The sequence below is a fragment of the Aspergillus glaucus genome, assembly GCF_001890805.1.
Source record: "Aspergillus glaucus CBS 516.65 unplaced genomic scaffold ASPGLscaffold_4, whole genome shotgun sequence".
Classification (NCBI taxonomy): Eukaryota; Fungi; Ascomycota; class Eurotiomycetes; order Eurotiales; family Aspergillaceae; genus Aspergillus; species Aspergillus glaucus.
The window spans coordinates 1,141,215-1,159,425 of NW_019170456.1; the positions used below are offsets into that span (position 1 = coordinate 1,141,215).

An 18,211-nucleotide genomic window follows, 5' to 3' on the forward strand; every position below is an offset into this window, starting at 1 on the left:
CACTCCTAATTTGATTTCTCCAGAAGCGCATTATCTATCCTTGGATCAAAGATAGCGCGTGTCATATAATGAAAGTCTTGGTCATTCAACTAGACGATGTCGGTCTCCTTATTTTGGGGGTCCCTATCAAGAAGATCTTTGAATGGGAACCTCATCGGAGCTCCCGTCACTCCGTTAGATGTGACCATGGCTTTCTGGGCACAGTAATACCGCTCGCCATTACCCATATATTGCCTGGTACTGTGCGTGGGAATATCGGGCAAATGCTCCCGCTTCTCAAAGATTGCCTTATCCATTGTGACCAGGATGATTACTACTATCCGTACTCCGCCCCTCGAATTAGTGAACCACCATTTGGCATCTTCTTCAAACTTTGTCTTTGATTCTGCTACTCCAATAATAACGACCAAGGTAGACCAGTTGTCGCGTGCTTTTCTTGGTAAACGTTGACCTGGGTAAAGAATCTGATCTGCCTGCATGAATTGAGTGCCATCAGTGGACCTGTGTGTAATAGCACCTAACCATAACTTGTCATATCGCGGAGTGCCCATTTCATGGAAATGGTCGTTAACCACACATCAGAAACCCCCAAGGATCGCAGCGTGTGAGTTGGACGGAAATATTCTAATCATCCCAGTAGTTCCCTCCCATTGGAAGCGAAAAGAGACCCCCAGAGTGTTTTTGTCGTTGTCGAGCTTGTCGATGGCTTTGTAAGTCAGATTGTGGATGACAATCCACTGGTTACTGCCGTCCTTGTTCGCTTGTGAGGAATCAAGAACTTTCCGAGCAACTGGTCTGAGTCTGCACATTTGGTTGAATTGTCGCATGATGTGGTCCGGAGGGAGGCCGTCTGTGAGCATGTTGAATGCAAGTTACTCTGATTCTGTTAGCTATTCAGCGTCAGTAGATGTTGGATAGAAATCCATCAAAGTAGTCGGAGAAGGACTTCTAGTCCCGTCCTCAGGCAGTCATCTGGTATCATCTGAGCATAATCGATTAAAAGGGTGTCATCTCTTATCTCGCTTACTATCAGCACAGATAAAAACATAGTTTCTGTCTCGGCTAATGCAATAACGGCCATCGGCAAAGTCACGATTCTTGGCTTCGATGTACGATGAAGATGGGTGCCATTGGCACATACTTCAATTATTAGTAAAAGATCCAATCTGCACCCAGTCATTCATGCCGCATTGTCATCGGCGTCTATCTCTCTGGCGGTTGCCGGATCTGTACTGCACTATTCGGGGTATTATCAGCTGCATTATGCATATCAACGCGGAACCCGGTTCCGTTAACCCACATACTCTTGCGCTTTGACAGCTTGACATCAAAGGATTCGATCTGGATTGGGATAAAAGCAGAGCTATCTTCCACGATGCGACCAAATGAGCAGTATTCGCACCGGGTCATATCAAAATGTCCCCAGTTATTGCTAGCTCCGCGGCCATTATCGCAGCTTTCTTTCTCTGGCACTACTGCTATCAACTATTCTTTAGTCCCCTCGCGCGAGTCTCAGGACCTCTGACATACGCATTGACGGGATGGCGGCTCGCATACGAGGACTACAAAGGCGATCGATCGCGCACTCTCCTCAAACTGCATAGCAAATATGGTCCCATTGTCCGCGTGGGCCCTGACGAGGTATCGTTCAACAGCACATCTGCGCTGCGAGTGATCTATGGCGCTGGAAGTGGATTCGAACGAACGGAGTTTTACAAAATGTTTGATGTAGCCGGGCGTCCGAACTTGTTCTCATTCGCGTCTGGGAAAGCGCATGGGGATCGCAAGAGGATTCTAGCCCATGCGTATGCCAAGTCGGGAATGCTGAAGGGTGACACCGCAGTGTTGATTGAGAAGAAGGTCCGGATGTATCTGGAACTTCTCGAGCGGGAGGGCTCGATGAGCAATACATTTAACAGTCTGCATTACTTTTCCCTCGATGCTATAACCGAGTTCCTCTACGGACGATTCGGAAAGACAGCATGTCTACAGGGCGTGAAGACGGACCGTGCGCTAATAAGGGCAATGGCAAATTCGGATCGTCGCAGGTTGACATGGTTCAGCGTGCATTTTCTTCGCTTCACAGAATGGCTTTACACTAGGAAGGGTGCCCTGGGCTTCCTTGCGCGGCAATTCTATCCCATGCAAGCACCTACTACATACATGGGCATCCGATGTCATGCGCTGAAAGCTTGTCAGTACTTTTCTGCTGCGACGGACGATGAAAAGAATAAGGAAGGGTCATCAACCCTAATTGCACGGCTGTGGCAGCACCATCGCTCTAGGAAAGAGGGTGGAATGGATGATTCGGATATCGCATCGGAATGTGCGGACCATCTCATGGCTGGTATTGAGACTACTAGCGATACTTTGATGTTCGTGATTTGGTCTCTTTCGCGTCCTGAGCATAGGCGTTTTCAAAAGAAGGTAATTGGGGAGGTCTGCGGAATCCAGGAAGATGGTATTAATGCAGATGATATCCCAAGAGTCGAGGCAAGTGACAAGCTTCCGTATGTAAATGCAGCCATCAAAGAGACACTTCGACTATTCGCACCGCTTCCTGGATCAGAGCCCCGGTCCCTTGCTACCAGCACTACGATTGATGGGTACGAAATCCCCCCGAGGACAGCCGTTTCCATGTCACCATACATCCTACATCGAAACCCGGAGATCTTCCCGGACCCGTCAAGATTCAACCCAGACCGCTGGCTCGACGAGTCCCAAGACCAGGCAGAAATGAAAAAGCTGTTCTGGGCATTTTCTAGCGGAGGAAGAATGTGTATAGGGATTCAGTAAGCCCCCATCATCTAGAATATGCACAGGAAACTGATGAGTTTAGTCTCGCCATGGCCGAAATGGCAACCATGATAGCCGCGATTTACCGCAAGTACAGCACAACGACCACCAACGGCTTCGACAAGGCTTCTCCGGGAATTAGTGGGCGTTATGAGGTGTTCTGGGACGAGACTTGCTCTGAAAGGCGGGTAAGCATGATCCTACTGTACTCCGTATGTAGATTGTTCGATACTCATTGTATTCTAGGAACATGAATGCTGGATCGATTTCCGGCCGCATTGATCTAAACATAACTAATAGCTCCAATCATTCTGGTTGAGGCATATGGTATCTAGCTTGCAGTTATATAGCATAGCAAACCGTTATGATTCGTGAGACTTGTATCCTGCAAGCACATACATTCGGATAGGATAGCTCGAGGCCGCGTGTAGATGTTAAAAGGAATGTACGAGTTGTATTTCGCGAGACTTGAAAAGCATGGGAATCCACGGATCAAGCATGATTCAAACACTACCAAACTCAGCGTTGACCTTGACCAAAAACCGCTCAAATACTTTCACGGCACCCATTTTTTGATCCCAAGCCGATGAATGTTGGCAGCCGGTGATCCGTTCACGGAGCTCCTGGGCCGACACGATGTGGATTTCAATTGCCTATAGCAAGGTTCCAAGCTTTTCTAACGATGACTGCGCTGCACATAGCAAATGATCGCTGTTTTCGCACAGTGGATCCGCTCCCTTTTTCAGAATATACTTCACGCATTTTGTTCCATGAAACAAAATAGCACGTGTCAAAGCTGTGTGATACGCACCGTCGCTGGTGTTGATATCCACGCTGTGGCTCAACAGTGTGCTGAATGTCTCGTCCGGCTCCACATGCAATAGAAGCCAGTGAGGCAAGCAATTCCGGGCTCTTTTGCACAGAAATCTTAAAGTGTCGGTCTACCAGGCGTTTAACTAGACATATCTGCCCCTTGCGAGCTGCATCTAGTAGAATGGAATCTCTTTCGTTCCTCCCTTCCTTCCTGTTCGATGGAAGCTCCAACAATCCGTTTGCGAGGAACAGTTCCACTATCCGATCCCCTCCTTTTAATACATCCCAAATGAGATTATCTCTGTCAATTAGCACAGAACGATCTAATAATTCCTGGGCCAGGGTCATCCGTCCAGTCCTGGTCACCTCTTGCAACATACTGGCATCCGATGGAGAGTTGTCGAATCTGGTCCTGATAATCTGGGCCAGCGCCGTGATCCAGCAATAGATTGACCATGTGCTCCTTTCCTTCGCAGATAGCCAGACATAGTGGGCTATGTAGATATGCTCTGGGGTCTTGGGTTTCACAACGAGCCAACTCGTGCAGAAGTAGTGGCTATTCTCTCGTCTGCTATTCTCACGGCGAAGCCGAGGGGGCCATAAAAACGGGGGTACGAGGTATGTGCATCTTTGATCATTATTCCACGATGCCGGGGCCAGCTGATTTGTATAAATTTCTCGACATGTACTTGGGAGTTGCCAGCAACAGCAAAATACAACAGCAGCACTTGCTCATCTTCATTGTTTGATGCTAAAAAGGCGGGATCCAAATGTTCCAACATGGGCTTCACAGTCGTTCCTTGGCCCTCTTCAGTGGCACTGTAGAAATGATTGGAGGAATTATCAGATATGCGATTCAAATTGCCCCCATGGGCAAGTATGTAACGAATCATATCAAGGTGACCCTTGCTGGCCGCCGCACTTAAGGCAGCAGCGAACTCGTAATCATTCGTATTCAGACTGACTCCAAACTGGACAAAATATTGAACAATCTCCATTTGGTTCCCGCCCGCTGCAAAGGAAAATGCCTGTGCCCAACACGCTTTCTCTAATATAGTGTCAACATATCGGTTCGCGCCTCACAAACCTTCCATAAGTTCCCCAACCACACTGAGACGGCCCCGTTCTGCTGCACCGCCAATAGTATGTCCCCAGTGACCAGGCCCGGAAGCTCTCCGTGTTCGCATTCGAGGATCAACTGGACGACAGAAAGATGCCCGTTATCCGCCACCACTCCCAAAAGATGATGGTAGTGGTAACCGATGGTAATCCATGCAGGTATAGCAAATCCGCGCTCCATAAAGAGCCGTACAATCCCAGCGTGTCGATTTTTCATGGCTCGTGTCATGGCTGTGAGGGGCGAGGTGGAGAGTTGTATCAGTGGATCGGCACCTGCATCCAGCATTTTGCGAGTAAGACTTTCAGAGCCATGTTCCACTGCCCATTGCAATCCTTTTCCTAGTGAGCCACTGAAATGGTCCTGACAAAACTGATAAACATAGTTGTCCAGTAATAAGTAAAGGCGACGGTTGACTTGGGATAATGCGCTGATGTTCCAGTGATATTTCAAATATTGTGCTATGGAAAGCAGAAGCTCGTTGGGAAGATCCAAAAGGCCCTTGGTGACTGTTGTCTGATCCTTGAATGCTCGACCCCGGACCTTTCGAAGAAAAAAGTAGGACGTTGGAGGCTGCAGATCATGTGCACATGGTTTGACAGTGGTAGTCAGTAGGCCACTGAATATATCCAGAGCAAAGTCACGGAGAGTATGTCACAGTCAATGTTCGCTCAATTAGGGAAAAAAAAAAAAAAAAAAAAAAAAAAAAAAGATCACAATCAATCAGAGCCAATTGAAGAGTGAGAAGAGTGAAAGTGGTATTAACAATCAGATTGAAGATTCTTCGCCCAAAGTCCATCACCTAACGAGACTGCAGTTATATGTCTGGCGTGAGTGATATCCTTGCAGAATAAAAAGCCAACGTCGTTCGTTGATATGCCTGCCGCTTCTATAGGGTGGCTTATGGGCAACGGCGATTTCCATGTATAGAATCTATAGTGCATCTAAACTCTCACCGAACAAGCATTCAACGATTTCATGGTATTATTGCCTTGATTTATGTATACAGCTATGCACCCAATTAAGCCAGAACATCACCTCCATCCGACGCTTCCTGAGCCGCCTGCAGTCTGTTCGCCGTGGACTTGAAAATCCGCGGTAAGTTAACCTGTTCGAAGCTTTTTTCCGTCTGAATTATCTCGGCAAGTCCCTTGGCAGTTAAGAATATTACTGGCATCCCGTGTCCATTGAATCCTGCACAAATATATTGTCCAGGTTTGTCTGGGATTTCACCAACGTGAGGGTTGGAATCGTACGAATAGCCCATAACTAGAGACCGTAAGCACATTTATCCTTTTTAAAACTCGAGGAGCCGAGATATGTTTGAAAAGGGAACTTACTTCCAGTCCAGATCTCCTTGACATATGCACCACTTTCCTCCCAGCCCTGGAACGTGCGCTGCATGTAGTCTTTGTAGTAGTCCTTTGCGGGCTCGATGAGTGTACTGTCGTCTACCACACCGTACCACTGCTCCTTCGCTTCTTTGAATGTGTATTGGGCGCCGCCAACGACGATACTCCCATCTGGCCGGGAAATCAAGTAGCTGCATCCGTCTCCATTGAGGATGTAAGAGTATGGCAAGAAAGGAGCATGCTTGCCCTCGGGGACAGCGATATGACAGCATAATCCACGAACGGGCACGATATTCGAGGAGTACTCAGGTAGTAAGCCAGGTGCGTATGCATTTGTAGCATAGATGACTTTGGAAGCACGAATTGATCCGCGGGGAGTGTTGACCAGGTGACTGGAAACGGATTCAGATGCTACAGACGTGACCGGAGTGTGCGCTTGCACATTAAGAGCACTCGAGCCCACAATCTTTGACAGCAGTCCCATAATGAATTTATAAGGCCATATCGTGCCTGCAGTATAGGACATGCAAGCCTTAGCACCTTTTACGCTAGAGATCTATTCCATAAGTCAGTCACCTTCAATCGTCGTCATGAAAACAAAAGACGTACTCCTTCAGCATGTTTCTGTGACGTATAATGTATGTCCTCGACAAACGAATGCGCCTGGGATGCCAGTGCCTCATATTTCTGTTTCGCCTTCTCACCATGAGCTTCGTTGAGATACACATTCATATTCCGAGTAATGTTGAAATCGCAATCAATCCCTTCTTCAGAAATGACATCTTTCAAGGCTTTAACATGCGAAAGCTCGAAATTGGCCAGTTCTGCACCAGCCTCGGTTCCATGCCGTTCAATGTATGTCGGAATATGACCATACAAATCAGGTCGAATGTGACCACCATTACGGCCGGTGGCACCCGAACAGATCTGTCGCGCTTCAAGGATAGTTATCGACGGGTGAGGTTGACCTTGTCGGTCTTGTTGCTTCAGTAGATGATATGCGATACTGACTCCGGCATACCCAGCGCCAATTATAACGATGTCGCTCTGCTGGGGCAATTCCGGGGTAGTCCGCAGGTCGTCGAGGGGATGTAACTCTGTTCTCCAGAACGGAGTTGTGGGATTCTCGACCGGGAGGCCGGCAGGTAGGGAGTCTGTAGAGCCCATGGTCCAAAGAAGAGAGTATAGTAGTCTAGCTGAAAAGTAGGACCTGTTGCGGGGATGATGCTGTTCTTATTATCGGAACATCTCTCGGATCTTGGTGTTTTAATATCGTTCCACTGCCAAGTCGCTTATCTTCTTGTCATGGAGTACTAACATTGAACCAGTCGGCCTTCTTCCCCTCATCAATGGACAAGGATATTTGCATCTAAACTAATAAGATCCATCTCCGTGCAGGGTATATATATAAAACCCCACTTTTGTCACCTTATCGTTTTGATGCGCCATATTGCTATCTTTTTGCTCATACGGTTTGATATATTAGACTATGCACCCTGTACAGCATTTTAAATGATAGAGATGGCAGTTCCAACATTCTCCATGATCGGTAACGATGTTGCGGTGTTGAGGGTAGGTGAATGCTTGTAGTCCTCTCTTCGGAACAGACTGGCGAGGCCGCCAAAAAATGGTACTTCATTCAGCCATATCTGGACTGTCCAAGTCTATCCTCTCGTTCTCAACTATTCGCTTCATCTTTCACAGTGTTGAACAAGAGATCAAGCCCGGACTATGCCTTCCATATTTGGCACTGCATACGCGTTTATTCAGCATGTACAAGCAGGCCACGCTAAACCTAATACATAATGCATAACTAACCCACTATTCCACATATGGTCTAGCGCGACGACATCACTCTTAAAGCGCATCATTGAGCTCCTTCACCAAATCGATATCACTGACCCGACCGCGCCAACACTCCACGCATGTGAATTTAAGCCGGCTCGAATTTCCCTATGATCACTTGAACCCGCGATCGCCCGTGCGAAACGAATCATAATGACCGATTATTCAAAATGGAAGGTGACCGACCTAAAGGCTGAGCTGAAGCGCCGCGGTATTGCGCAGACCGGCCTCCGGGTTAAACAGCAGTTTATCGACAAACTTCTCGAGGCTGAAGCTGGCGACCAAGGCGGAGAGTCGACCGAGGGAGCTTCCGCTGGACCGGAATCTACCGATGCGCAGGATACAGCTGAGCAGCAAACCGCCGAAACTGAACAACCCGCGGAACAGCCGACCCCCGACGTGCCGCAAGACGTGAAACCCGAGGAACAGAAAACGGAAGAACCGAAGCCGGAACAAGCACAGGAATCGTTGGCCCAAAATGGCCATGTCGAAAAGCGCGACGAACCCAAACCTACGGAGCCGACGGCGGAAGAAACACCAAGGGTTGAGGCCGAGGTAGACCAGCCGATGACCGATGCGGCTGAACAAGAGCGACAGGAGGAGAAACCACAAGAACAGGAGCAGGCGGATTCAGGAAAGGAGGCAGAGAAAGCTCCAGAAGAGGTGCCGGCCTCTCAGGCCGGACCCGATGAGGCAGCCGCTCAACCGGTTGAGCAGGCTTCCGGTGATGCGGTGACTCAGGAAGCTCCATCTGAACAACGCGAACCTGCAGGCGCGGAACCTGCTGCTCCTACCGATAAGGATGCACCATCGGCCAAAGCGCCGGAAGCGGGCGACGAATTGCCCCCTGCCCTCCCTACTGAAGAAGGGGCTGAGGACAGGCTTAAACGGAAGCGCCGCAGCCAAAGCCCGATCGCAACGCCTGAAGCGCTTGCAAGTAAAAAGGCTAAAGCGCAGGATGAGACACCGCGTGTGGTGTTGCCAGAGGACCAGGAAGGTCTCGCTACAGAAGAACAACTAGTCAAAGAGCAGGTGCAGCAACAGGAAGCCAGAGAGGAGCATGGCGCACCTGCACCCGCACCCGTTCCTGAGGAGTCGCGTCCCAGGAAGGAAGCGCCGCCTAAGCAGGACGCCCGGTTTAAGGGCCTCTTTGCCGGCGCAGAGCGGGAACAGGTCCGCCCTGCTTCGCCTCTGGCGGACACGGAGATGAAGGACGCAGAGGTTGAGCCTGCGCTTCATGTTGCTACCGCAGCTCTCTATATTGGCGGACTGATGCGCCCGCTCCAGCCAGGAATGCTGCGAAACCATTTAGTCACCTTGGCGTCTGCTCCAGGATCCTCGCCTAGTGAAGACGTAATCGTCGACTTCCATCTGGATCATATTAAGACACATTGCTTCGCTAGCTTTATAAATGTTTCAGCAGCATCACGAGTTCGTTCTGCGCTCCATGGAAACATTTGGCCAAATGAACGGAACCGCAAGAATCTCTTTGTTGATTTTATTCCGGACCAGAAGCTCCAACAATGGATTGACATGGAGGAAGAATCACGACGACGTGGTGGTCCTCAGCCCCGTTGGGAGGTCAGATATGACCGCACCGAAGATGGCGTCGAAGCCGTCCTGGACGAAATCGACCCCAAGAGCGCCGCCGGAAACCCAGCTCCACGAAGCCGCCAGGAATCCATGACCGACGCCCCCCGCGTACCTCCATCTGGTCCACGTGCTGACAGAGAGCGATTCCCATCCGGTCCTTCACGAGCACCGCCACCGGCAGAACCTCGGCCATCGCGACCGGGGCAGGGCTTCAAACCACTCGATGAACTGTTCAAGTCCACAACAGTCAAACCCAAACTTTACTATCTCCCGGTATCGCGAGAAACAGCAGATCGACGTCTGGACCGGTTCGACGATCTACTGCGAAAGGGAGACTATCCCCGTCGCGGAGGTGATGAGACCAGACGTATCTCATTTGAGGATGGAGACCTGTTCGTGGACAATGGACCGGAATTCGCAGGAGGAGGAGGAGGAGGAGGAGGAGGAGGAGGACGGAACCGACGTCGGGGCCGCGGGCGCGGTGGCTTTGGGGATTCGTGGAGGGGATGAGGCATTGTGTAATATTTTAGTTGCATTTGGGAATGGATTTATTGGATTGGACTGGGGTTTTGGCATGTGTATTATATCTCATTTTCATCTATTATAACTGTACAGTAAGAGGCTTCGTATAAAATATCCGAAGATTACCCAAAAAGGATAAAGTGAGGCCATCAAAGCTTGACCAAATCTTGGCTTTTTTTTTTTTTTTTTTTTTATTATTATTTTTCCTCCGGAGGCGCAGCAAAGCAGCAAAGAACCACGGAAGAACGCCTCGCAGGGCTATTGTTATTTATAGACATTCATTTTCATTCTTCATTCTTTCATTCAGATATCTTTTATTCTTTCATTCTTTCCTTTTTCTGTACATTATTATCTCTTCCTGTGGAGCGGCTGTTTTTTGCTGCCTGTTTGTTAGACACGGCGCTTGCGGCTCTTGGACAGCGCTTCTTTTGGTCCAACTTGACTACATATCTTTTATTCTTCTGCATACTACTATTCGAAGCCCCCAATACACCGGAATCCTCAGGGTCGTTTCTCACACTGCACAGAGTACAGAGTGTCGCATACAGAGTGTCGCATACAGAGTGTCGCATACAGAGTGTCGCAGGCTCAAACAATCCACCGCTGATCGCTGGTGATCATCCGTCGTTATTTCTTTTCCTCGTCTTCTCCAAATCTTGTTCTCTCGACCTCACCTTCTCGACTGACGCCTTTCCTCGAATCGTTTCTTGCTCTTCATTGTTATAGACCTTCTGAAGGCGCCATGGGTTGGCCGGTGTGCAATTCAACGACGGAGAATCAACCCAGTGCGTCGACATTTCCCCCCTGATTTATCTCCGAATGTGAAACGGATTGGCTGACTGGAATCATAATTATAGTCGACGAGGTTGAATTATGGGATGGCGGACTTACTTTTCATCAGCTGGCTCTGATAGCCGGGGGTGCTTTCGCTATTTTTGCTGGCATCATGTCGTTATACATCATTATGGGCCATGCGACACATTACAGCAAGCCGCTGGAACAGCGACAGTAAGCTTTTCTCTCCTTTATCTTTTTCCTTTTAGAATTTTTAGACTGACGGCTTCATTTCATCTATACAGCATTATTCGAATCTTGTTGATGATTCCGATCTATTCCCTCGTCGCGTGGCTTAGTATCTACTACCATAAACAAGCAGTCTATTACAGTGTCATGGGCGACTGCTACGAAGCATTTACTATTTCCGCATTCTTCGCTCTTATGTGTCATTACCTCGCGCCGGATCTGCATAGCCAAAAGAATTACTTTCGTGGAATCAAACCGAAACAATGGGTCTGGCCATTGAACTGGGCGCAAAAGTGCTGCGGAGGGGAAAATGGAATCTGGAGAGTTCCTCGGAGTGGCTTGACCTGGTTTAATGTAGGTCTACAACCTAGCAAATGTGTGGGATGGACGGGGCTGACTTTAATAGGTCATCTGGGTTGGCGTCTTCCAATACTGTGTTCTGCGGGTGCTTATGACTATCGTCGCGGTTGTCACGCAGCATTTTGACTTGTACTGCGAATCCTCATTGAATCCGGCATTCTCGCATATTTGGGTATGTATTACCGCTACTATGTATATGGATTATGGCTAACTGATCCAGGTTCTGGTCATTGAATCCGCTGCAGTCACCATCGCCATGTACTGTCTTATTCAATTCTATATCCAGATCAAGGATGATATCAAGCAACATCGGCCATTTCTCAAGATTCTCTCCATCAAGCTGGTTATTTTCCTTTGCTTCTGGCAATCGGTGAGTGCTATTACGTTCAAACCAGTCTGAAACAGAGCGCTAACTTTGCAGACTATGATCTCTTTCCTCTATTCTTCTGGAGTCATCAAGGATTCCGAGAAAATTCAAGCGCCCGACTGGAAAGTCGGTCTTTCCAATCTTCTCATCACCATTGAAATGGCTATATTCTCCGTTTTGCACCTGTGGGCTTTTGCATGGAAGGAGTACTCTATTGACCACGTTCACGACGACGAAGTGACCGACTTCTACGGAAATGGAAAGGTCAACTACCAAGGCGGACCCTGGGGCATGAAGGCGCTTCTCGACGCCCTGAACCCGCTTGACCTGCTGAAGGCCATTGGCCGCAGCTTCCGCTGGCTATTCGTGGGCCGCAAGAAGCGAACTTTGGACCCCAGCTACCAAGTTCCATCCGAGCAGATCGGTCTCAGCCAAGCAGGCAATGTCCCTACCACCGTCGTAACCACCTACGAAGGCGCCGGTCCTTTCATGGCCGGCGGAAGAGGAAACTCTCCCCCGGGCGAAGAAGGAGAAGACCTGCTATCTCACGCACAGCCCAACCCGACTCTCAACCGACTTTCGTCCGGACTATCACCCTCGCCCTACGAAGACCCACACAATAGTCGATTCTACTCTACCAGCCAAGACAGACTTAGCGATTCTTCCATGCTGGATCCCATGGCACCCACACACCAACCCTTCTCACCCTACGAGCATGATTCGTTCAACAACCCCTACATGATACCCTCTGACAGCGAACTCGACACACACCGTCACTACCGCCAACCTTCTTCGAACAGCAGCGGACAAGAATCGGGCGTTACAACCCGTCTATACCATCCAAACGACTCCCAGCATGACCCCATCCGCATGCCTGACCCTTACCAACCGCCGCCTCATGACGACTACGAGCGCGGGCGTAGCAGGTATTAAAACTGCGCCGTTCTATCGTCGGATGGAATGAGTTTTAATTTATGGTGTCAATGACTTTAATTTTCCTTTTGCATTTTGTCTGCTTGTTTCATGACAATACCCGCCATTATGGCACTCTTTCGCTTTCGTTTTTTGTGATCTGATATAGACCATTTCTTTTTATGTACATGTTTGTTGTTGGAGATACCAGTTACCAGTCTTGTATAAATTTTTCTCTTTTGTCTGTTTTTACACTTTATTTGTCGATAATTGGCTTGGGTCTTCTGTTAATGCAAATATCCATGGGCAGGTAGATGCCCGATGCAATGAAGTATATAGTTGCATATACTACTATACGATATTCATTAACTACGAGTAGAAAACTGAATCTCTTGTATATTTGTTTCTTCGTAACATCTTCATTCATCATGAGATCATTTTGCTACTACATAAAAACGCCCAGCGCCCAGCAACCCAAAAAGCGAAAAAGCAAATCCCAAGACACAAACACGCGCCTAGGCAAACATCCCAGACGGCTCCTCCCTACCACCAAAAAACTCGCTCTCCAACCGAGCCGCCTTCCCACCCTTGCGCGACGCCATGCCCATGCTCTGTCTCACATTATTCACGATAGCCGCCTTTCGGCCCAGTTCGCGCATGTCCTTGACGCTCTGACCCAGTTGTCCGAGAAGGGAGACTAGGAGGACGTCGTTGGTTTGCGCGAGGGTTTCTGCGGAGAAGGCGCTTTGTTCGGGAGGGGTTAGGAGGGAGAGGTTCGAGAGGAGGGAGCTGATGTTGCGGAGGTGAGGGTGGGAGAGGAGCTCGGAGGAGGGCTTGGGTGCTTCTTGGTCTTGGTTCGGGGTTTCTTCGGCGGTGGATAGAGTGGAGATGTAGGATTTTATTAATGAGACTCTGGATTCAAGGGTTCGGACGGCGTTTAGGCGGGTGTTGAGGCTGGCGACCACTATATTATTCAGAGTTAGCAGACTGAAATGAAAGGATCCATTGTAATGGTGAAGATAGAGCCGTACGTTCTTCCTCTTCCGGCGAAAGCATCACATCTTTCTGCTCTTTCTTTCCCTTGGTTTGCGTCTCCTGCTGCGACGCTGCACCGGTGTCTGATGCCGCATTCCTCGCACTTCTAGCAACAGTATCAACGCCAATCATCTCCGCTTCGCCCGTTTCAATAGAATACGGCAGCTCCCGGAATCGGATGCTCAGCGACTGCTCCTCATTATCCACCTGCATGGCCTTATCGCCCCCCGCAGCATTGTCCCCCTCATAGACACTTTCATAGACTGTCAACGGAAGCTTAGATCCGTTCGATGCTCCTATTTGGATCTGCGAAGGATGGAACGTAAGGAACACGGCGGATTCATTGTAGTTCTGGAGGATTTGGCGATGGATCGGGAGGTGGGAGGTGTTGGGGCCTGAAGGTGGTGCGGTTGACCACCATCCAACGAGGTCGAGGGCTGGGACTTTATGGACATCCTTTACTGTTCATTCCATGTTAGTATCGGAAGTTTTGTCAATCTCCATGATGGAGTAGCTCGTCACTTACGCTGCTTCACGCGCTCAACGAACCAGTCATGCGGCAGCTGAGCTTCTCCATTTTCACCAGGAGCAACTAAGCACTCAAATGTATGCTCCAAGGTAATCTCGCGGCCATCCTGCTGGCCCAATAGCGCTCCGATGATAGGTCCCTGCTGCTGTCGTGCGGCGTGCCGAGTGATGTGATCGGAGATCGAGAGGAGGATGAGAGGATGGAGTTGGATGTGGAGGCCCGAATCCGAGGACTTCTGGGAAACTAGCGACTTTGCTTGGTCTGCCATTGCCGCTATTTTTGTGTTAGGAAGTCGATAGCTGGTTATCAAAGAGTAAGTTTGTTATATGGATCATAGTCCTGTGAGACCAAAGGCGGAGCTGCATTGTTTGTCATGTTTGCATATCAGCTGCTCTTCCCCGCTGCTTCTCCGGGTTCACCCACGAGAGTTTTCCTTCGAAATCTTGACATATTCGAGAGTGAAACTGCACAGAACACGGTCACTATGGTGGTGCCATCGTCATTCCCTGCGGTGAAAGCTCATCTGGATCAGGTCCAAAATGACCCCTCCATCAGTCTAGACACCACGCTTCTTGACAAACTGAAGATAGAGCTCACGGAGAACGTCGACCCTAGCGTCCCTGCAACGCTTCTGACGCAGATTCCGCAGCTTCTACCGGTGCTTCAGGAAGATCCAACACCTCTCACCGTCCTGGGCACCAGAGCCACCGTGTACTTCTCCTTTGCTGATCTTCGATCCATCGAACCGTCTGTCAACTTCGTCGCGGGCTTCAAGGCGCCATCGCCACCGATCAATTTGCTGGCTCTTTCGTTGTTGGAGAAGGCAGGACAGATACCCAGTGATGCTGCGATAGTGGCTGGAGATTCGGAACTGGTTGCTTCCCTTGTGGAGCTCTGGCTTTCGACGTCTTCGACCGAGGTGGCTCAGGCTGCGTTGGATACGATTTGGGCGCTTTTGGAGATTGATAATGAGAGTCCTCGGGAGAATGGGGGGTATGAGAAGGTCGGAGGACAGGGCCTTGTGTGGAGGAGGATATTCACCGACAAGGATGTCTACGGAACTCTCTTCTCGATATGCAGTCTCAGCGACAACGGACCCGGGAATCTTCCAAAGCGCGATAAAACAGTAGCTCAAGGCAGGTTGATGGGACTCCTTGAGAGAGCGGGTAGACTCCGCTGGGACATCATCTCGACTTCGCAAGTTCCCGAAATTGAATCCAAATATCAGAGTAACAGCTTACTGCATTTCGCGGCTTGCCAGATGGTCGACAAGAGCGATATACTGATGCACATGACACTATTGAAATTCTTCCGTGACATTTTAGAGATCGATGCGCCGGGTCTTGTAGCGAGGAGCTACGTGCAGTCCGCCTCCACGTTTTCTTCTCCTGCTCTGGACTTCCTCATTGCACACAATATCCACCCAACGGTGCTTGAATACTATCTGGATGAATCCAAGCTCGACCCTGTGGATCTCAGTTTCCTTTATGGTCCGGTTATGACTTACGTCGCGCAATATACAGAACTCTACCCCAACCACTTTCTCCAAAACCAGCAGAGTTTGTCGGATCGCATATTGGAACGAGTCATCGGGTCTCTTAGGATCTCTTCCATGCAATGGGCGCATGGACAGATTCCAAGCGGTCAACTCAATGTTCTCTGTTCCCTTCCTCGCGTACTGTTGGTGGAGGCCAGTAAGCAGGGTCTCAACCCCATGCTTGCGCTCCCTACCAACCCACCCAGCAAGGAGGCATTGAATGCCCTTGCTAGAATACTCCACGGCCCACAGAGATCGAGCAATCCTAATTCAACGGAGCTCAATTCCTCTGGCCAGACTCCGACGGACTGGCACAAAGAGGCAGCGGCTGCTCGTTTCTTGTACTTTACTTATTTGAACCATCACCCCAGTCTTTGGAAGGATATAGTCGCGTCAGCTGACATTTTGGTCATGAAAGATGTCTCATTGGCATCGATGTCATTCATGCAAGCCATCGTAACCGCGAATTGGCAGACTTTAATCGATGAAGTCATCGCGCCAGTCCCTGGTATGGGCTCCCGATTCCAGCTTCCATCCGAGCAAAGCCTGGGCAGTGTGTCTCCGTCAGAACAGGGATCTCTGCCTGCCTCGGGATCCTGGGCAGTCCTCACACCACCAGCTTTGTTGACGCTACTACCCTATTTGTTCAAACCACCACGGTCCTACGCGGAGTTCGTTGGAGGCGGAGCTGGCGATGCGGAGAACGCGGTCTGGAAGATTGCTACTGCAAAGTATGATGTCCTCGTGACTTTGCACGATCGGATGAAGGAGTTGGATGACAAAACACCGGAGTTTGAAGATATCGTGCGGACTCTCCAGCAACGGGTTAGAGATGGACCATTGGGGCCTGCCACGCGAACCGTGCCAAATGTTGAGACTATAGGGCTGTGAGATATTCAGTGTTATGGGAAGAATTTGTAAAATGCCGTTAATGATAATGAAATTTGCATGTCCATTCTTTTGAAATTTTATTTGGTATATATAGTCAATCTAGTCCAAAAGATTTCAACAAGGCCGGCTGGCCCAATGGTAAGGCGCTTGACTACGAATCAAGAGATTGCAGGTTCGACCCCTGCGTCGGTCATTTTTTTGTTTTTGCTGGTCCACTATGGAGTACAAGTGCAAGGTACTACATAGCTGTAGCAGTCTGTGAGCCGTAGGGCTTAAGACGCCAAGCCTTTTCATAGATAGAAGGCGGTGAGTTATGCTCCGCCGGAACTTTTTTTTCTGCGGTCATCGCGATCGTTTCCCTCTGGTTATTCGATTTGCATTGGGAGGGAAAACTTGCATTGGCTTTCAGCATAACCGGAATTTATTCCCTTGTCGAAAATGTCGCGATTCGGAGCCAAGAAGGGCAGAAAGCTGCCCGGAGCCGAGTTCTCTTGGGAGACCGACGCCGGGGGGGAGCCAGACACAGCACCCACGCCTCTTTATCCTGTACGCTGCAATCACCGTTCATACGAATATGATCAAAAACTAACGCTTGTAGAAATACAATGTCACCCGCGCGATGCTCCTCACCCCTCGTGAGCAGCTCCAAGTCGACTACTACCGCGACCTGCGCGAACGCTACCACGAAGGCCCGTATTACTCCGTTCTCGATGCCGCGTCGTCCTCTGCGAAGAAGGGGAGTGCCGCGCGTGTGAACTTTGATCCGTTCCACGGCATGCCGTCGTATTCGGGGAAGTATCAGAAGAAGAAGAGGACGTTGCCAAAGTTGCAAGGGAGGCCGTATAGTGAGTCACATTCTTCTTTTTGGCAGGGGTATACGGTCGAGGTCAAAGAGGATGATGGCTAATTGTTTGTGTGCGATAGTTATGAGATTCTTCCCCCGAGAACTGTGGCAGACGATTCAGCCTAGTTTTAAGCCGGAAACCTCGATGGATGGCTACGTTTCGCAGGTCGCACGTACAGGTGCCAAGCGCGGATTCGAGGATGACGAGGAAGAGGAGGAAGATCAGTTGAAGCGTCGGAGGGCTGAGGATGATGAAGAAGGCGGGGAGGGTGAGGATATTCTGGATCCCGACGAAGAACAGGAAGAGGAGATTGTGGATGATAATTTCGAGGACGACGACGATGATATGGGAGGCGATTATAACGCGGAGCAGTACTTTGATGGTGGTGATGATGAATATGGGGATGATGGGTTTGGAGATGGGGGAGGAGGTGGTGAGGAGGATACTTTTTAGCGAGATACCCTTTGCATACTTTATTTGTATTCTACAGCGTGTCAGATGGACAAAATCTCAGGATGTCTAGTTTATGTGTAATTTGTCAATTGCATTTAAATTGTTTATTACTCTATTTAAACAGCGTTCCTGAGTATTTATCGGCATCTGATCTGATAAGAGCGATCTCGGAGATGACATCATCCCGCTCCGCTGCGAAACCGCGGGGCTGTCAAATCTTT

General features: G+C 49.5%; 8 protein-coding genes and 1 non-coding gene across 9 annotated transcripts; 6 read left to right on the plus strand and 3 right to left on the minus strand.

The window, feature by feature from the left end:
- Nucleotides 1-89: 89 nt before the first annotated feature.
- ASPGLDRAFT_23342 (uncharacterized protein) lies at nt 90-551 on the minus strand (the record flags this gene model as incomplete). The annotated part of the gene is made up of 1 exon (XM_022543275.1): nt 90-551. One exon carries the CDS (start codon nt 549-551, stop codon nt 90-92), a length of 462 nt encoding a protein of 153 aa, XP_022404011.1.
- An 865-nt stretch (nt 552-1,416) lies between these two features.
- Nucleotides 1,417-3,078, plus strand: ASPGLDRAFT_166000 (cytochrome P450; the record flags this gene model as incomplete). The annotated part of the gene is made up of 3 exons (XM_022542619.1): nt 1,417-2,792; nt 2,840-2,984; nt 3,043-3,078. The coding sequence occupies 3 exons, from the start codon at nt 1,417-1,419 to the stop codon at nt 3,076-3,078; spliced, it is 1,557 nt and encodes a 518-aa protein (XP_022404012.1).
- A 2,513-nt stretch (nt 3,079-5,591) lies between these two features.
- On the minus strand, nt 5,592-7,306 carry ASPGLDRAFT_43859 (NAD(P)/FAD-dependent oxidoreductase). The gene is made up of 3 exons (XM_022545896.1): nt 6,688-7,306; nt 6,067-6,634; nt 5,592-5,995 (listed from the first exon to the last, which is right to left on the minus strand). The coding sequence occupies exons 1-3, from the start codon at nt 7,243-7,245 to the stop codon at nt 5,748-5,750; spliced, it is 1,374 nt and encodes a 457-aa protein (XP_022404013.1). The 5' UTR covers nt 7,246-7,306; the 3' UTR covers nt 5,592-5,747.
- A 494-nt stretch (nt 7,307-7,800) lies between these two features.
- Nucleotides 7,801-10,210, plus strand: ASPGLDRAFT_43860 (SAP domain protein). Its single transcript, XM_022545897.1, has one exon. It carries the CDS (start codon nt 8,077-8,079, stop codon nt 10,024-10,026), a length of 1,950 nt encoding a protein of 649 aa, XP_022404014.1. The 5' UTR covers nt 7,801-8,076; the 3' UTR covers nt 10,027-10,210.
- A 76-nt stretch (nt 10,211-10,286) lies between these two features.
- ASPGLDRAFT_144146 (OSTA/TMEM184 family protein) lies at nt 10,287-13,076 on the plus strand. The gene is made up of 6 exons (XM_022541809.1): nt 10,287-10,823; nt 10,896-11,046; nt 11,118-11,415; nt 11,468-11,593; nt 11,642-11,791; nt 11,843-13,076. The coding sequence occupies exons 1-6, from the start codon at nt 10,781-10,783 to the stop codon at nt 12,719-12,721; spliced, it is 1,647 nt and encodes a 548-aa protein (XP_022404015.1). The 5' UTR covers nt 10,287-10,780; the 3' UTR covers nt 12,722-13,076.
- A 139-nt stretch (nt 13,077-13,215) lies between these two features.
- Nucleotides 13,216-14,532, minus strand: ASPGLDRAFT_120122 (COP9 signalosome complex subunit 6; the record flags this gene model as incomplete). Its single annotated transcript, XM_022540116.1, has 3 exons — nt 13,216-13,664; nt 13,732-14,196; nt 14,262-14,532. The coding sequence occupies 3 exons, from the start codon at nt 14,530-14,532 to the stop codon at nt 13,216-13,218; spliced, it is 1,185 nt and encodes a 394-aa protein (XP_022404016.1).
- A 185-nt stretch (nt 14,533-14,717) lies between these two features.
- ASPGLDRAFT_43864 (uncharacterized protein) lies at nt 14,718-16,820 on the plus strand. Its single transcript, XM_022545898.1, has one exon. It carries the CDS (start codon nt 14,749-14,751, stop codon nt 16,690-16,692), a length of 1,944 nt encoding a protein of 647 aa, XP_022404017.1. The 5' UTR covers nt 14,718-14,748; the 3' UTR covers nt 16,693-16,820.
- On the plus strand, nt 16,814-16,885 carry ASPGLDRAFT_t43. Its single transcript has one exon. It is a non-coding gene; the product is annotated as a tRNA-Arg (tRNA).
- A 186-nt stretch (nt 16,886-17,071) lies between these two features.
- On the plus strand, nt 17,072-18,105 carry ASPGLDRAFT_43865 (DNA-directed RNA polymerase III subunit C31). Its single transcript, XM_022545899.1, has 3 exons — nt 17,072-17,238; nt 17,291-17,537; nt 17,617-18,105. The coding sequence occupies exons 1-3, from the start codon at nt 17,131-17,133 to the stop codon at nt 17,988-17,990; spliced, it is 729 nt and encodes a 242-aa protein (XP_022404018.1). The 5' UTR covers nt 17,072-17,130; the 3' UTR covers nt 17,991-18,105.
- The last annotated feature ends 106 nt before the right edge of the window (nt 18,106-18,211 follow it).

What these genes read in the sequence shown, in the direction of transcription:
- ASPGLDRAFT_43859 (XM_022545896.1), bottom strand. Translation starts at nt 7,245, where the DNA reads ATGGGCTCTACAGACTCCCTACCTGCCGGCCTCCCGGTCGAGAATCCC. An exon ending in CACAGAAACATGCTGAAGGA is followed by an intron (nt 6,635 to 6,687) that starts GTACGTCTTTTG and finishes CTTATGGAATAG; the next exon opens with ATCTCTAGCGTAAAAGGTGC. An exon ending in CAAGGAGATCTGGACTGGAA is followed by an intron (nt 5,996 to 6,066) that starts GTAAGTTCCCTT and finishes TACGGTCTCTAG; the next exon opens with TTATGGGCTATTCGTACGAT.
- ASPGLDRAFT_43860 (XM_022545897.1), top strand. Translation starts at nt 8,077, where the DNA reads ATGACCGATTATTCAAAATGGAAGGTGACCGACCTAAAGGCTGAGCTG.
- ASPGLDRAFT_144146 (XM_022541809.1), top strand. Translation starts at nt 10,781, where the DNA reads ATGGGTTGGCCGGTGTGCAATTCAACGACGGAGAATCAACCCA. An exon ending in AACGACGGAGAATCAACCCA is followed by an intron (nt 10,824 to 10,895) that starts GTGCGTCGACAT and finishes TCATAATTATAG; the next exon opens with TCGACGAGGTTGAATTATGG. An exon ending in AAGCCGCTGGAACAGCGACA is followed by an intron (nt 11,047 to 11,117) that starts GTAAGCTTTTCT and finishes TCATCTATACAG; the next exon opens with CATTATTCGAATCTTGTTGA.
- ASPGLDRAFT_43864 (XM_022545898.1), top strand. Translation starts at nt 14,749, where the DNA reads ATGGTGGTGCCATCGTCATTCCCTGCGGTGAAAGCTCATCTGGATCAG.
- ASPGLDRAFT_43865 (XM_022545899.1), top strand. Translation starts at nt 17,131, where the DNA reads ATGTCGCGATTCGGAGCCAAGAAGGGCAGAAAGCTGCCCGGAGCCGAG. An exon ending in CACCCACGCCTCTTTATCCT is followed by an intron (nt 17,239 to 17,290) that starts GTACGCTGCAAT and finishes TAACGCTTGTAG; the next exon opens with AAATACAATGTCACCCGCGC. An exon ending in GTTGCAAGGGAGGCCGTATA is followed by an intron (nt 17,538 to 17,616) that starts GTGAGTCACATT and finishes TGTGTGCGATAG; the next exon opens with TTATGAGATTCTTCCCCCGA.